Source organism: Pocillopora damicornis, chromosome 9 (genome assembly GCF_964200805.1).
Source record: "Pocillopora damicornis chromosome 9, jaPocDami1.2, whole genome shotgun sequence".
Taxonomy (NCBI): Eukaryota; Metazoa; Cnidaria; class Anthozoa; order Scleractinia; family Pocilloporidae; genus Pocillopora; species Pocillopora damicornis.
This window is the reverse complement of record NC_142678.1, coordinates 12,379,874-12,395,781: the sequence shown is the minus strand read 5'-3', so window position 1 is coordinate 12,395,781 and position 15,908 is coordinate 12,379,874. Positions and strand designations below refer to the sequence as shown.

At 37.7% G+C, this 15,908-nt stretch overlaps 2 protein-coding genes and 1 pseudogene across 2 annotated transcripts; all 3 read right to left on the bottom strand.

The window, feature by feature from the left end:
• Positions 1-3,527: 3,527 nt before the first annotated feature.
• On the bottom strand, positions 3,528-5,426 carry LOC113676034 (uncharacterized). The gene is made up of 2 exons (XM_089181522.1): positions 4,945-5,426; positions 3,528-4,883 (listed from the first exon to the last, which is right to left on the bottom strand). Exons 1-2 carry the CDS (start codon positions 5,198-5,200, stop codon positions 4,384-4,386), a joined length of 756 nt encoding a protein of 251 aa, XP_089037648.1. The 5' UTR covers positions 5,201-5,426; the 3' UTR covers positions 3,528-4,383.
• A 319-nt stretch (positions 5,427-5,745) lies between these two features.
• LOC113676030 (XK-related protein 7) lies at positions 5,746-8,738 on the bottom strand. Its single transcript, XM_027192645.2, has one exon. The coding sequence runs from the start codon at positions 8,045-8,047 to the stop codon at positions 6,992-6,994; it is 1,056 nt and encodes a 351-aa protein (XP_027048446.1). The 5' UTR covers positions 8,048-8,738; the 3' UTR covers positions 5,746-6,991.
• Positions 8,739-10,863: 2,125 nt separating this feature from the next.
• On the bottom strand, positions 10,864-14,630 carry LOC149040151 (uncharacterized; annotated as a pseudogene).
• Positions 14,631-15,908: the final 1,278 nt, after the last annotated feature.

Below are 15,908 nucleotides of genomic sequence, written 5' to 3'. Positions count from 1 at the left end.
ACGAAGAAGTTTCTAGAACATTTAGTCATGATGACTAAGCGAGAACTTTAAGGAGAACCTTCTAGAACCGTGACTCAGCATATTTTTGTTATGATGTAATCATAGTGTAATGTTTCTAAAAATAACAATATTACAGATCTCTAGAACATTCTAGAACTTTTCCGAAAGATATATAAGGAGTCACGCTAGCTTAAAGAAATAGGCCTTTTAGTGAGCTATAACTGCTGTTGCGAAGAGCCCAGAGGAGCGAGAGCTGGACAGAGTTGTTTACTGGAATTGAAAGCCGTGTGGAAGGCTACGTGAGAGAAAGAATTACGGACGTCGACAGTTTGTTAAAGATTTTCAAGAGAACTGTGAGTTGTGCGGTAGTGCACTGAGATTTAAGTGATATTATTTGTAAAGGGCTCTAAGTTATAGGGATACTGATTGTATTAGCATTTATATCGCTCCGTAGATAAGTGAAAAAGATAGTTATTGTATTGGTTGTCGATATCGCTTCGTAGTTATTACGTTGGTCAATAAAGTAGTTGAGTTGTACGAGTTGTATCTTTCTGGCGGTTTGGAAAATACCGTAACAATTTTCAATAGTGAAGCAGATGCTGTGATCAAAAAAATTATCTGCTCTTGCTTTTTGCCGACGGAACGGTATGAGAACACAAGCCATTGCTGCTTCCCACAAAATCTCTCAGACGAACTCCAAGGATTTCTGTTTCGTTCATTGTGATGTCATGTTACCATGAGAATGATTGCTTCGAATTCATGTCGCGCGCGCTCAGTGCACTGCATTGATTGAGGCTGGTTGAAATAATTTGAGTTTCTCCATAACAGTTGAAATCGAAGTAGCTAAATAAGGAAAACAGTTTCATTTGGGAAACAAAATGTCCGCCTCTTTACATTTCCTCACTCCTGCACCTCCGTGTCTCCGCTGTGGCTTTTAAGTCGATTCATAACGATTTAGGCAATTTAAGTTTCTTAGTTTTCTTCTTATTTATTTCTGAAGGAAAAATTTAACAGTCAACTGATACAAGGCTGACACTTTCGCTGAAAAAAGGTGTACAATAGTACCCCCTCCCCCTTGCCTCTCCCCCTTCCGATCTGACCCTCTCGTTTGAACAAATCAAATTCTTGCAGTATACGAAGAGATGTGAGGTGTGATTACAATACTGAACAAGCAACAATCCTAGCCACAATAGTTTTAACTTTTTTCCCCAACCCACCTTAGACCGCCCTAAAAAATACAATTAAAGACAGAAACACAAACTAAACAACGAGAGGTGAGTTGGTGTTTTGATAATGCTTCATTTGGGTTTCAAGTTGACCTTTAGCTTACGTTCATGGAGGACTGGATTGAAATCTGTTGTCATTGCACTAGACAAGAACTTGTGATATCCAATGCTTGTCTGCTGTTAAGAAGTTACATCTATGGGGAGTTTAACAAGCTCGAGCGACACCAGAATTGTCTTTTCTTTTAAGGGTGTAAACTGAAAGTTTCAGATGAGCTGCGAACGTTCTTGTGATTGTAATTCCCCCGAAATTTAAATTATTGAAAAGACAGACTTATACATTAGGTAGTCTTAGTAACATCAGCTTCTTTCCGTGTAATTAACACAGTTAGATCGTCAAATGTGACAAAATCCAGCCAAATATAAAGGAGATAAAAAAAAAAAAAGCCCACAGATATTATGAATCACTCCATTTCTGCGCCGGCCAAACTAACTTTGTTGAAAAACTAAGGCAAGAAACTGACCAATAGTAGCTTTAAGTTCGCCGCTCAAGGCGAGAGTCGCGTGCAAAGTTTGATTTGAGTCCCTTTCTATTTTTTGGGGCACTTGTCTTCTTCCTGATTTGATTGAATTGTGTTGTAGCAGTATTCAAATAGCAGATTAGCAAACAGATATTAAGGAAAGAAAAACATTTTAAATCTGTTTGTTTGCAAATAAAACTTCAGCTGGTAAAGCATAAGTACCCCTCAGTTTTTTGAGTGACTATTTGGATAACTTTTATTATAATTTTGATTTTACAAAATATCAACTTTTAGACAGCTTTAGATAAGTTTTATTCACTGAGGGAAGTTCCACACCTCGAAGTTGAAGAACGCAAATCAACATCTTTCTTTCAAAACGACTCATCCCTCAAAATCGTACATTTATAAACATAAACTATTTGTGTAAAACTTCTAAACCACTAACTCGAAGCTTAAATCCAGCATTTTGATAATTATGTGCTATTCCATTCTATTCATCCAATACTCGCTGCTTGTTATGTGTTTATTTTATTTCCTCTACAGTTTCTGTTATATGAATTTGAAAGTATCTGTCACATCTTATGTGCCCGCCATATGGCGTCTTCCTACCAGTGTATGAAAATGAATGAAAACGCGATCCTGCTAAAGATACCTGAAGATCTAATAAAATAATTGTGATAGTTCATAGCTTTAGAACTAATCACGTCTGACTCAAATTCTGATGAATGTCTTTTTGATGCTCACACTTTGATTCTCATTCATCTATTTCCTACTAACTATTATTTATTACTCAATGCCAATATCTGCTAAGTAAACTCGAAAGTGCATGCTTATATATTCTATATCAGTACGCCTGAGTAGGCATGCTGACTAACTAACTTTGCAAGATTAGACAGTTTCTGTTATTAGAAAACACTTTTACGACGGAATCTCACAACTGAGCAATAACGTACTTAATGCTTCTGATGAAATGAATCAATCTTTGATCATGACTACGTAAGCCAAAACAAAAACTTACGTGAAAGTCCGAGGCAAGATCAGTAGACACTCTAAGCACGTCCAGTGATGGAAGTCAAACAAGAAAACTCGTCTCGACAGCTTTTTTATTTAGGTTTAAAAACCTAAATAACATGGGACCTCAAAAACTCAACTCGGGCGTCTCCTTTGGAAAGACCGAGCAATAAGAAAATAATTTATAATTAAAAGGCGAAGTTAAAAGAATCATTGTTTAATTATTATTGGAGTTTTGAAGATAGAGGATTAGTAAGGTTCTTGAGCTAGCCTCTTTAAATTATCATTACCTCTATTACTATGGTTATTATTATTATGTCTTTATTAATATGATTATTTGTTATCATTTAATTATTGGTTGTGTGTCAAGTAGAAGCTATATTCTTGGATTATCTTTCTCTTGTGCCACAGGCCACCCATCAATATGTGTATTGCGATGCGGCAGGTTTTATGCGTAGAATGTGAGACAAATATTCTTCAACACTACCATCTATCGTCTTTAGACAACTTCCAGTTCTCTTTGATACTACAAAAATTGAGTTATATCAGTAGCCACATGCAGTGTTAGACTGTATGTTTAACGATTCGGATCAGTAACCTTCAGTTATTCCCATTTACAGATTCTTGCTTGTTATTCTCTTCCCTCTCGACTAATGCCAACTGAATGTTGAATTAATGGCTGAGGCTGGACGTAAACTTCTTTTTTTCTTGTTCGAGGCACAGCCATTGAACAGGCAAGAGCCAATTCGGAAAAAAACACAACACGATGCCCCAGGAAATATTTTACTATAATGTTAAAAAAAGTAAATTCCTACAAGAACGAAAAAAATATAATTACAACACAGACAAACTACCTAAAGGCCACCGCAGAACGAAATAAAAAGCAAAGTAGCGTAATTAACAAAATACCGAAGAGCAAAAAAAAAAGTACACAATGACAAGTAAGTGAGAAAACGAAAACAAAGGGAAAATTTGCCCAACAGCCGTGTACCGTCCAACCTTTTTGTTGAAGTAATACAATGAGACTGTTGCTTTTTAGTTCGTAGTCCGTCTTCTTGTAAAATGGATTGTGGGAAAAACGCATATCTCAAACACTCTAAGAAAGTTAATTACCCCGTGACACCCGAGAAAGATAGATCATCTCCGATTTGGAAATTTGCTACTGACAACATGGCGAAATCGATCTTTCAGGCATCAGTTTCGTGTACGAATTATTTATCACGTGATTCAAACGTTAGACTTAGCGGCAAAAAGTTTCGTTTCCAGACTTCTCCTCCTTTTCCTATTATTTGACAATATGATAGAAGGGAAGAATGGCGAAATGGGGAAATTGCAGAATATCTTTAAACACGGAATGACTGAATATCCTAAAACGTTTTGTTTTTGCAAAAACGGAATTGTTATGAAATAAGAAAATCATTCGTAATTAACAAGCAAAATCAAAAGAAGCAGGTGCTTTGAGGATGCAGGAACAGTGAAGTTCTTGAGCCAGCTCCTTTCAGTTATCATTGCTATTACTATGGTTATTATTATTATTGTTATTGTAAATATCATTATTTGTTACCATTTAATTATTGGTTGCATGTTTTTCGTAGTGAGGTACTTCGATTTTCTTAGACAGCTTATGTTTAGGTTGATGACGAAACATCCTGAAGACAGCGGAAAGTAACACAAAACACGAGGTTAATGACGGACAGTGCACATGCGGCATAGGAAAGATACTCTGCCAGAGACGTTTCGCTGATACTCTGTATTGTGCTGATAACGTCATTAACTCTATCTAAGGACCCGCTTAGTTGACTGTCGAATCTCTCAAATAACTCGTCAAAGTGGTCAATTATGGTGCGGTTGATGACTGTAGAAGACGAGATTGACAAGGATCCCCCGCGTAACATCAAAGGAGAGATATCGTACCATGCTACTTGGTGAGCGGCCCATGCCAGAATGAGGCAAGAGATAGGTGGAGAAATTATTTGGATAATCGCAGCTGGTTCCTCTCGAAGACTAATGGCGTACAACTGAATTATAAATTGTGGAGTGGATTCAAGGACTGCCTCAAAGAGCACAGCAAACTCAATGTGAGTGAATACATCTTCAGCTTTTTCATAGCTGACCCGGTCGACTTCACCTTAATTTAAACAACAATTTCTTGAGAAATTCGAGTCTCGTTAAGGCTACTGAAAATGGACGTAATGCACAAAAAGCAGTTTTCATCGCCAAATTAGAAGGTGAAGCAATTAATTGGGTACGCAACCGGACGAACAATACTTGAAACACAAAACATGGCAATAAAACAAAAGTAAGCCCCACATCAAACCATGTTTTGTGATCCGCGCGGTAGAATTCTACCAGTGTGAGTATGTCGGTGATGGGATCAGCAAAACTTAAAATAGCTCCAACAAAGAACACGAAGGGACTGTACCACTTAAGATCTTTCACTAACATCTCGACGGATCTTTCGTTAGCTCGCTTAGTAAGTCAGCTTCGACTGAAAAACTGCAAAGTTTCCTTTGGCTAATCTGATCTCACTCTTAAGGTCACGGAAGGAGGTGTGCTGCACGTCTGTATTAATTTTAGAAGAAAGTAAATGATTGCCGGATGTTCTTTGTGACGCAGTCTTGGAGCGACATGCATAGGCATGCGTCGAGAGATGGATGAAACTGTGCCGCATCAATCAGAATCTTAAATTCTTAAACCACTAAGCTTCTTTTATGTAGTAAACCTTGAAATGGACAACTCGCTAAAATGGGTTCTTTTCAACGTAGTAAGCGGTCAGACAACAAGCAGTGCACTGTGGAAGTAAGATGAGGTTTTTTATCGAGAATTTGATTTTATTCCTAAGAGCGGTGGTAAATATTCCCACGCAAACTCCTATAATTTCGCCATGACTCATTTCGCAAGATAATCATCTCACAGCTGGAGCTTGGGCCACCTGTGGTTGTTTGTATTTTGACTCGTAAAAATACCCAGCGATACTACACACCAAAACATCTATTAAGATATATTTATTCAAAGGCAGTTAATAACTTTCTTAAAATAACTATGCTTTTGTTATTATTCTCAACGATTCAGTTTGATAACCTTTAGTTATTACCATTTACAGATCAGTGAAGCAAGATAATCTCGTTACATTATCAATACTCAAGAAGCGTCCACTTTCTTTAAGAAATAGAAAACTTAATTCTAATTCTCGATTTTACAAACCTAACCTTGTACACAGCATTATCATATACTGTGTGACGTTACACACTTTGAAGTGTCGGTTAAATGCAAATCAACTTCTGTCGTACAATGAGAGAGGGAAAAATCTAAATCATAACAAGATAAAATCTTAATTCATAAACTGTTATTCTTAGAAAGGGGTGTTAGACTAAGTTGTCTTTAAAATGTGTACTAAAGTGCAGTCAATAACATTCTTAAAATAACTGCAGTTTCGTAAAGGTTCGGATGAATAACTTTGGGTTATCATATTTGTATTTTTACCCGCGAAAACTGCTCTAGGAACGCAACTTTCAAAGGCCATAACTTGGAGTCTTTCGGTTTTCTTGGTCTAAATTTTTTAATTAAATGCAAGTATATTGGGTTGCAATAACGAGCAATCTAACGGTTTTACCAAAGGCACCAAGGACTCTCGATTCTGAGCGAGCATGCTTGTCAACTGACCTTGGAAGATTTAACATTTGTTATGAGAACACTAATCTAAGCTTTTTCATATTAGCATCTCACAAAATGAAAAACAACGCACTAAAAACATAGCGCATAATCTTCTACAAAAGAATCAGTCTTTGACCATGTAAGCCAAAATATGAGCATTTTGCTATGAAGTTGCTGAAGTCTGTTGTATCTTTAAGATATGACCTCTGTTGTTGTGCGATTAGTTAAAAAATATCATCTATGTAACAAGATAGCTATTCTGTTGGTCCTTCCTTAGGTGGTGATTTTTTCTCACTTATAAGACTATAAACACATCGAGGAAGTTTTTTAGCCGGCTAAATATGCCTGCAACTTTCGTGAGGGTCATGACCAAGGCCAGTTGACCAACTACGCACGTTTAGTGATGGAAGTTAAACAAGATAGTCGCAATTTCGAAACTCATCTTGATAGCTTAAACCTAAAGTTCCGACTTCAAATTCAAATAATAGCTACAGACAAAATATAAGCGAATGACTCGATTATACTGAACTAACATAATACTTCGCACCACATATATTCACATCACGTTGCTGTTGAGGCTGCTCAACCGCCAACAGGTCTCTTCCTAAGCCAACGAAGTAAGTAAATTCTCATTGTGGAGCCAACAGCACTGAACACACAAACACACACCGTGACTGGTAAAAAGTACCAAGCGTTGAGGTGATAATTGAAATAAAACAATAGGATCATAAAGAAGTTTTCTAATACAAACAAAATATGTGAGAAATACACGCTCATAGTTAGACCAATTGCATTTTTACCAATCGAAAATTCCACAAAGTCATCTCTTAAACAGTTAATGCCCATAAACAACGGAATCAAGACACCAGAAGTTTGACATTCAACTTCGTCTCTATACTGAAAAAAAGTCGCTATTACTACCGCACTCCAATGAAACGTCAACACGCAAATAACCCACCACTTGTAGCTGACAGTGAAAAAACAGATAGCGGACAGTCGACTGCTCAGGAGAAGTAAATGAGTCACATACAATGCTAGTTGGTGTTTAACATTCAGGTCATCGCAACTTGATGTTATTATTATGTGCTCGTCAAGAGACCACTTATCAGTGGCTGTGAAGGCCCATGCCAGAGTGAGGAAAGAAATAGGTAAAGAAATGATTTGGATCATTGCAGCTGGTTCCTCTTGAACAGTGATGGCGTACAACTGAATTATAGATTGTGGGGCGGACTCAAGGACTGCCTCAAAGAGCACAGCAAACCTAATGTGAGTGAATACATCTTCAGCTTGTTCAGAGCTGTCCGGATCGATATCATCTCCAGACCAGCATTTCTTGAGACAGAAAATAAAAGCCTCTAGTCTCACGAAGGCTGCTGAAAATGGATGCATTGCACAAAGAGCAGTTTTTACCCAACTAGAGGGTGAAGCAGTTGATTGAGCACGAAACAGGATGAACAATACTGGAAACGCAAAGCATGGCAATAAAACAAAAGTAAGCCCCACACCAAACCATGTCTTGTGATCCGAGCGGTAGAATTCCACCACTGTGAGTATGTCGGTGATGGGATCAGCAAAACTTAAAATAGCTCCACCAAAGAACACGAAAGGACTGTACCACACAAGATCTTCCACTTCCATATCGAGAGACTTTACATTTGGTCGCGTAGTAAGTCGGCTTGTATTGACACAGGCTCAGTTAATGAAATAGATTTCTGCACTAGCACGTAATCAGAGGCTTTTGCGCTCAGCTTCAACTGAAAAACTGCAAAGTTTCCTTTGGCTAGTCTGATTTCCACGTCTGTACTAATTTAGAACTAATTGGTTCTCCGAATATTCTTTGTGACGCAATCTTGCACAGCTGGAGTGTTCAATAGAAAAATTCAAATTTCTGCGTCTCAAAAATTTCAATGATACAATAGTGTCTTAGTTTTCGCGTGTTTTGGAAGAAAACTAGATGCAGAGCCTACCTCGCCTAAGAAAAGGCATCAAGGACCCTCGACTTGTCCTCTTACGGTCTTCTTAATATTTTTTCTCTAATACAATTCTAAATACAGGAAAATCACTCTGTAACCACTCTGACTCTTACTGATTTATTGAATGCGAGCGACTGTTACTCAATGTCTGAGTAACTCTGGTCGACTGACTGATGACGAACCCTTCAATACACGCTCTTAAATTCACTACCGGTTGGCATGAGTCGTAATACGAGATAAGGAAAAGATCTACACCATAAATTAAAATCTTAAATTCATGAGCGAATTTTCTAAGAAATTTTCTGACTAAGTTGTTTTTAAAATGAGTTATTCAAGTGTAGTAAACAACATTCTTAAGATAACTGTGGTTTCGTTATTATTCTTAACCATTCAAATTAGTCAACTGTAGTTATTCCCGTTTACAGATCAATGAAACAAGATAACTTAGTTAAATTTTCAATACTCAAGAAGTGTCCAGTTTGTTTTAGATATAGATAACTTTGTTCTTATTCTTGATTTTAAACTAAACTTGCACACAGCTTTAATTCAGTATCAAATATTGCGTGAAGTTACTCACCTTGAAGTGTCGGTTAAATGCAAATCAACTTCTGTCGTACAACGAGAGAGGGAAAAAAATAGATCATAACATGTCAAAATCTTAATTCATACAACAATATTCGTAGAAAAGAGTGTTAGACTAAGTTGTCTTCAAGTGCAGTCAATAACATTCTTAAAATAACTGCAGTTTCGTAAAGGTTCGGATAAAGAACTTTGGGTTATCATGCTCGTATTTTTACCCGCGAAAACTGCTCTGAGAACGCAACCTTCAAAGGTCATAACTTGAAACCTCTCGGTTTTCTTGGTCGAAATTTTTGGAATACACGTTCTTTTAAAGATGACATTCGTGTTGGGAAAAATAATGGCGATACAAAGAATGTAATTTAGCAGTCGGGACTACTTAAATGCATATCAACATCTTTGTTAGGAAGAGAGTGTCAAAATTTTTGATCAATATTGGCTAAAATCTTGAAATCATAAATGAATATTCGTAGAAAGTGTCAGACTTCTTAACCGCTCACTCGAAGCAATAACTGAGTTTTCTATTTTGTATATAGTACTCTATTTTATTCGTCCAGTATTGTTGCTTGTTACTAGGTTACGTGTTTATTTCATTCCATCTACAATAAATGTTACAAATGAAGTATCTCTATCTGATGTGTGTTCATTGAAATCCTCGCCGTTTTTGCGTTTATTTTTGATAATAAAAAAGTCTAGATTTAAAAGAATTACTAATTATACCGATTTATAGCTTTAAATCTGGCTTAGCATTCACATCACTCTTGTTCGCGGCTGGTGTACCGGTCAGAGCGGATTTGGACCATTAATTATTGGTTACATTTCAATTAGCCATGAATATCTGGAATGGGGCAATTTTTCACAAATGATCTTTAACACTACCATCTAGCGTCATTAGACAACTTCTAGTTCTTTTCCATGCCATAAACATTGGGCTACCTCTGTAGCCACATGCAATCTTAGACTGTAAGATAAATTATCGATTCAGATCAGTAACCTTCAGTTATTCCCATCTACAGAGTTTGGATCGCCATGATCTTGAGACATTCTTAGTTCTCAAAGAATGGATTTGTTTTCTTATGAAATGTAGATAACTTTTATTCTAATTCTTGCTTTACAAACTATCAACTTGTACACAGCTTTATATGCAAGTTAAATACTGCGAAAAACTAGACACCATGAAGTGCCGCTCTAAATGCAAATCAACATCTTTCTTAGAATGAGAGGGTTAAATTCAAGATCAACATCTGTCAAAGTCTTAAATTCATGAACCTAAACTCGTTGAAAGTATCCAACTTCTAAATCACTTACTCCAAGCTAAAATCGTGTATTTTAATAAGTATCTGCAAGCTACTCTATAATATCCATCCATCACTCGCGGCTTGTGGTGTTTATTTCAGTTCCTTCTACATTTCGAGTTAAAAATTCAAAAGATTTATCGCATTTAACAATTTTTGCTAATAAATGAAAATAAGTGGAAACTTTAGCTCTAAATCTTATCATGTATTACCAAGTCCTCCGCCATGCAAGAATGTTGGGTTGCGATAAGGAACAATCTAGCTGCAGATCGTGACACCTTTGGGTTTAACCAGGCGAGATCAGGATGAAAATGTTCACTGCAGCGGGATGGCGAGCGGCGGGATACGGGATTGGAAAAGTCTAATTTGGACCCTCCTCTTTAATTGCGTAAGCCAAAACAAGAATAAACTTTCGTTAGGGTCATGGCCAAGGACAGTAGTCCCACCTACGCACGTCTAGTGGTGAAAGTTAAACAAGATAGTCACAACTTCGAAACTCATCTTAATAGCTTAAACTTAATTTCGGAGGTCAAATTCAAATATAGTAACTAAGGACTAAATCTGAAACGAATGAAGAGATTATACTGAACTCTCATTATACTTAACCTCACACGTATTCACAACAGCGCTGATCGTAGCTGGTAAATCGCCGGCAGGTTTTTTTGCTTTGCCAACGAAGTAAACAAATTCTCATTGTAGAGCCGAAAACACACACAGTGACAGGTAAGGATCAAAGGAGCGCTAAGTGTTGGGGTGAAAGAAAAAATGTGAGAAAAACACACTCATGGTTAAACCAATTACTTCTATACCCATCGATAATTCCACAAAGTCATCTCTTAGACAGTGAATGCCCATACGCAATATTGTTAAGGAAACGCTGGAGGTATCACAGTCAACTTTGTCTCCGTTCTGAATAAAAGTCGCTATTACTACCGCACAAGAATGAAACATTAACACCCCAATAACCCACCACTTGTAGCTAACGGTGAAATAACAGATGGCGAACAGTCGGCTGCTCAAAAGTAAGTGAGTTCATGCAAAGCTAGTTGGTGTTTAACATTCAGGTAACCGCTACTTGATGTTATTTCGTGCACGGCAAGAGACCTTTTATCAGCGGTTGTAAAGGCCCATACCTGATTGAGGAAAGAGATAGGTAGAGAAATTATTTGCATGTTCCTCCTGAACACTGATGGCGAACAACTGAATTATAAATTGTGGAGCAGACTCAAGGACTGCCTCAAAGAGCACAGCAAAGTCAAAGTGCATGCATCCTCAGTTTCTTCGGAGCTTACCGGGTCGATTTCATCTGCAGAGTACCATTTCTTGAGACAGAAAATAAAAGCTTCCAGTCTCGCAAAGGCTGTAAGCCCCTTAACTTAATTCGTAACATGTTCATTAATAGAATATTTAATGAGGTGTCTTAGAGTGATTAAGTTCCGTGGTAGCAATGGTAGCAGAAAGTTTTCAAGTTGTCTAAATGATGAAGAAGAAAAATTAAAGGAGAAATCGAAAGAAGAGTCTTGGTGCCTCTCGCTGATAAAGCCCCCTTTTTCTCTTTAATAATCATTGCTTAGACAGAGAATTCCCATAAACAATAACATAAAGAAAACATTGGAGGTATCACTTCGTCTCTATTCTGAATAACAGTCGCTATCACCACGGCACAAGAATGAAACATAGACACGCCAATAATCAACCACTTGTAGCTGGTCGACGGTGATATTACAGATGACGAACAGTCGACTGCTCAGAAGAAGTATGTGAGTTGCTTATAATGCAAGTTTGTGTTTAACATTCAGATCACTGCTACTTGGTATCATTTTGCGGAATCCAAGAGACCACTCATCAGTGGTGTAAGGTTTTGTAACGGTTTATTCTCGGGCTTCCTTTCTACCGATTCAGTAACATTTCACAAGCGATCATTGAAGCATATAGCATGACCACATTGGGAAGTGTCGACCAGGCATCCCCCTTTCTACAAACAAGATAGTACTCTGATACTATGTGAAGTGTTCTAAGTGTTCTAAGACCTTTTAGAATGTCACTGTCTGGTTAACGAAAATAAAGAAACAAAACCGTCAATTAATGTCTATTCATGTTCAGACAGAGTGTTCGGAAGTTCACAAGCCAGTCGAGTTGGTGGTTTAACAATTCTGCCGGTAAAATTTCTGCACAGCCCCATACTATTTTAAAACAAATCTGTTCTCCCAATGGCAATGTATTGTTTTTGTCATTGTTTTCTCTATCCAAGAACTGAATGCATAACGTAGTATGGGGCTGTGCGGAAATTTTAACATTATGCCTGAAAGTGTATTGATGACTGTGGACGGAGGGCTCGCTAAGTTTGATGTTTGTGCGTTCTTGTGAGCGGGACTGATTCATTCTATTTAAGTGTTCGAAGTTCCTTCCACGTTCGCTCTTGAACTTGGGAGAGGTCGCGCCTGTTTCTCCTCAAAAGGATTTCTAATTCTTGTCGACGAATGATCTTGGTTCTTGTGATCTGCGAATAACCACTGCAGGGGTTTTCTTTAATAATTTTACACCATTGAAAACAATCTTTTGCTTCTTTTATTCTGCTCACACGAAAAAGACGGTTACACCACAGATAGAAAAACAAAAAATATATACGCTAACTTTAAAAAAAAGGTTTGAATAAAAAAAGGAAAAGAAACACCTGGACCAATCATAAATCAAATTAACAATTCCTCTGAAATATATTAAATTCAAATAACAACGGTCAAATCATAACATACATAATAACAACATTCTTGCCTTTTCTTCTAGTTTTGTTGCCCATGTTCGAGTCAAGGAGGACTGACGCTCGATGACGTTTGTTGTAGTTTTCAGATTGTTGAAGCTTGTACTTGCGTTCTCCAGTGCAACTCTTTAAAGTTCGGCAGTTTGGGAATCAGCTTGTCTGTTGGCATTGGAAGTGTGGAGCGTATTCTCCTTCTCATGAGTACTTATGTAAGGGCATATTCATTCTCCAGTGCTGTCGATCTGTATGACAAGAGAGCTAAATATGGATCGGTAAAATTTCCGTACAGCCCCATACTGCACTATGCATTTAGTTCTTGGATAGAGAAAACAACAACAAAAACAATACATTGCCATTGGGAAAATAGATTTGTTTTACAATAGTATGGGGCTGTGCGGAAATTTTACCTATGGATCTTCTGACTTCTTAACTAATTTTTTGGCAGTCTGAACTGCTCTCTTTACCTCTCTGTTGTTCTGCGGGTAGAGAGGGCTGCTCTTGACTTGAGTAAAACGCCTTTCGTCTGCAAATTTTGAAAATGTAGCTGGTGGTACCATTGACGGGTGCTACTTCAAAGAATCTTGAGTAGTAATCCACAGCAATAAATAATGATAATCTTTAATGAGGAAACTTTTTCACTAATGATGTAGGTCTTGCCATTGTGGTCGAATAAGTCTGTGGCAACCTTTTGCCAGGGTCTTTCGTGCAAGGCTGTAGGTATCATGGGCTCGGCATGGTCTTTTCGATGTGTGCAGCAGGTTGGGCAGGTTGTTATCACATCTTCAATCTGTTTACTTAGGCCAGGCCACCAAACCGACTCATGTACTCTCGTACCACATTTAGCGACCTTGGAGGTGACAATTCTTTTGCTATCACAAGAGAATTATTTCTACCATCGCCGGTCATCCTAGCAACGACTCTTTGAGGTTTTCCACAATGTAATTTTCTTGCGTAGTTTCTTTGGAATTTGCGGTCATCAAATTTCCTTTGACAGTTCCTTTGACGAAAAGTTTTTCGCGACCAGGACCAAACAACTCTCGTGACCCCTTTGAAGTTTCCCTAATCCCGTTTGTAAGTACACGGACTCAGGAATAACAGTTGTGTCAGCGCCAGTATCGATTTTAAACTTTTCGTTTGCCAGTCCGAGTAATAAATTTACAGACCATTTCGTTTAGTTTTCCTAGCCACTGATCGACCCGAGGAAATAGCAATCATCTGAATTAGTTGTTTCAACTTCTTCAATCAGTTGTTTCTTCTTCTTCGAATGAACGAAAAACTTTGCCTTTTCACACTGTAGCGTAATGTCCTTGTTTTGAACATTTTAGGCACGACTCTTTGGCTGCTGGGCATACTTCTCGCTTGTGTGAGGGCGATTTGCCACAACGATAACATGTTTTGGCGGGAAATTTTTGGTGAGGTTTTAGTTCCTTTAACCGCTCGTTTTCTTTCATGTTCCTGGATTTCGGATGGCTTTTCTTCTTACTACGAACGCCATTTACTTTTTCTTCTAGTTTTCCGTTTTCATCTGCTTTCAAGATTTCGTGATGCTCTTTAACAAGCTCAGACGACTTGGCTTCTTTGAAAGCTTTTTCCAGCGTGAGTCTGTCCTCTTGCATAAGCTTCTGAGACAATCAGGCGTTACTAATTCGAACAATGATACGATCACGCATCAATTCTTCTTAAAGCGAACCAAACTGAAAAGTTCTCTGCGAGTTCATAGAGGTTTCCAATAAAATCGACCACAGATTTTTCCTCTCCTTGCAATCATTTGTTACAAATCATGCTCGTTCAAAATAATATTCGTAGGGCCCACAGTTGTGTTTCGAAACGTGATTTCATTCTGTTGTAGGTTAGTGACCTTTCTGAGAGATGAAAGCTTTTCAGAATCTCGTTCGCATTTCCACCCATCGCATAGACCATCGTATTAATTTGGATCTCGTAATCTTTTTTCGTCGAGGCCCGCTGTGATGCGATAGCTTTCGAACCATTCGAACCACTTCTTCCACTCTTCGGGTTGTTTGGAATCCAATTTCTCCGGTAAAGGAATTTGTGGGGAAGCTTTGACTCGTTGTCGTTGTAAACAGATAATCCCGCTTCTGACAACATATATGGTTCTGTAAAGGTTTATTTTCGGGCTTCCTTTCTACGATTCACTCACATTGAACAAGCGATCATTGAAGTACATAGTATGACCATATTGGAAAGTGTCAACCACACAAGAAGTTTATTCAAATTATTCAAATAATCTAGCTAGTTCCCCTTTGACACTGATAGCGTGCAACTGAATTATAAATTGTGGAGGGATTCACCAACGAGGCATAGTTTAGTCACTATTGGAGCTTTGAGGATAGAAGAACTGTGAGATTCTTGAGCTAGCCCCTTTAAATTATAATTTCCAATACTATGGTTATCATTTTAATTTTATTGTTAATATAATTATTTGCTGTCATTTAGTTATTGGTTGCATGTCAATCAGACCCTATATTCTTGGATCACTGTTTATCTTGTGAAACAGGGCACTCGTAAATATGCGTATACATGAGATGCGGCAGGTTTTCTAGTTTAAAAGTGAGACAAATATTCTCCAACAATACCTTCATTAGGAAACTTTAGTGCTTTTCATTGCGGTAAAAATTGAGCTATATAAGTAGCCACCTACAGTCTTAGACTGTATGTTTAACGATTAGGATCAGTAACCTTCGGTTATTCCCATTTACAGATTTTGTAACACGATGATCTTGAGACATTCTCAATACTCATTCTCATGGATTTGTTTTCTTGTTAAATATAGATAACTTTTATTCTAAATCTTGTTTTACAAACTATTAACCTGTATACAGCTTTATATGCAAATTTAATACTACGAGAAGCTAGACACATTGAAGTGTCAGACT

Coding starts and splice junctions, on each gene's coding strand:
- LOC113676030 (XM_027192645.2), bottom strand. CDS start 8,047: ATGGAAGTGGAAGATCTTGTGTGGTACAGTCCTTTCGTGTTCTTTGGT.
- LOC113676034 (XM_089181522.1), bottom strand. CDS start 5,200: ATGTTAGTGAAAGATCTTAAGTGGTACAGTCCCTTCGTGTTCTTTGTT. Junction 4,884..4,944: donor AACTGCTTTTTGTGCATTAC/GTCCATTTTCAG, acceptor GTTTAAATTAAG/GTGAAGTCGACCGGGTCAGC.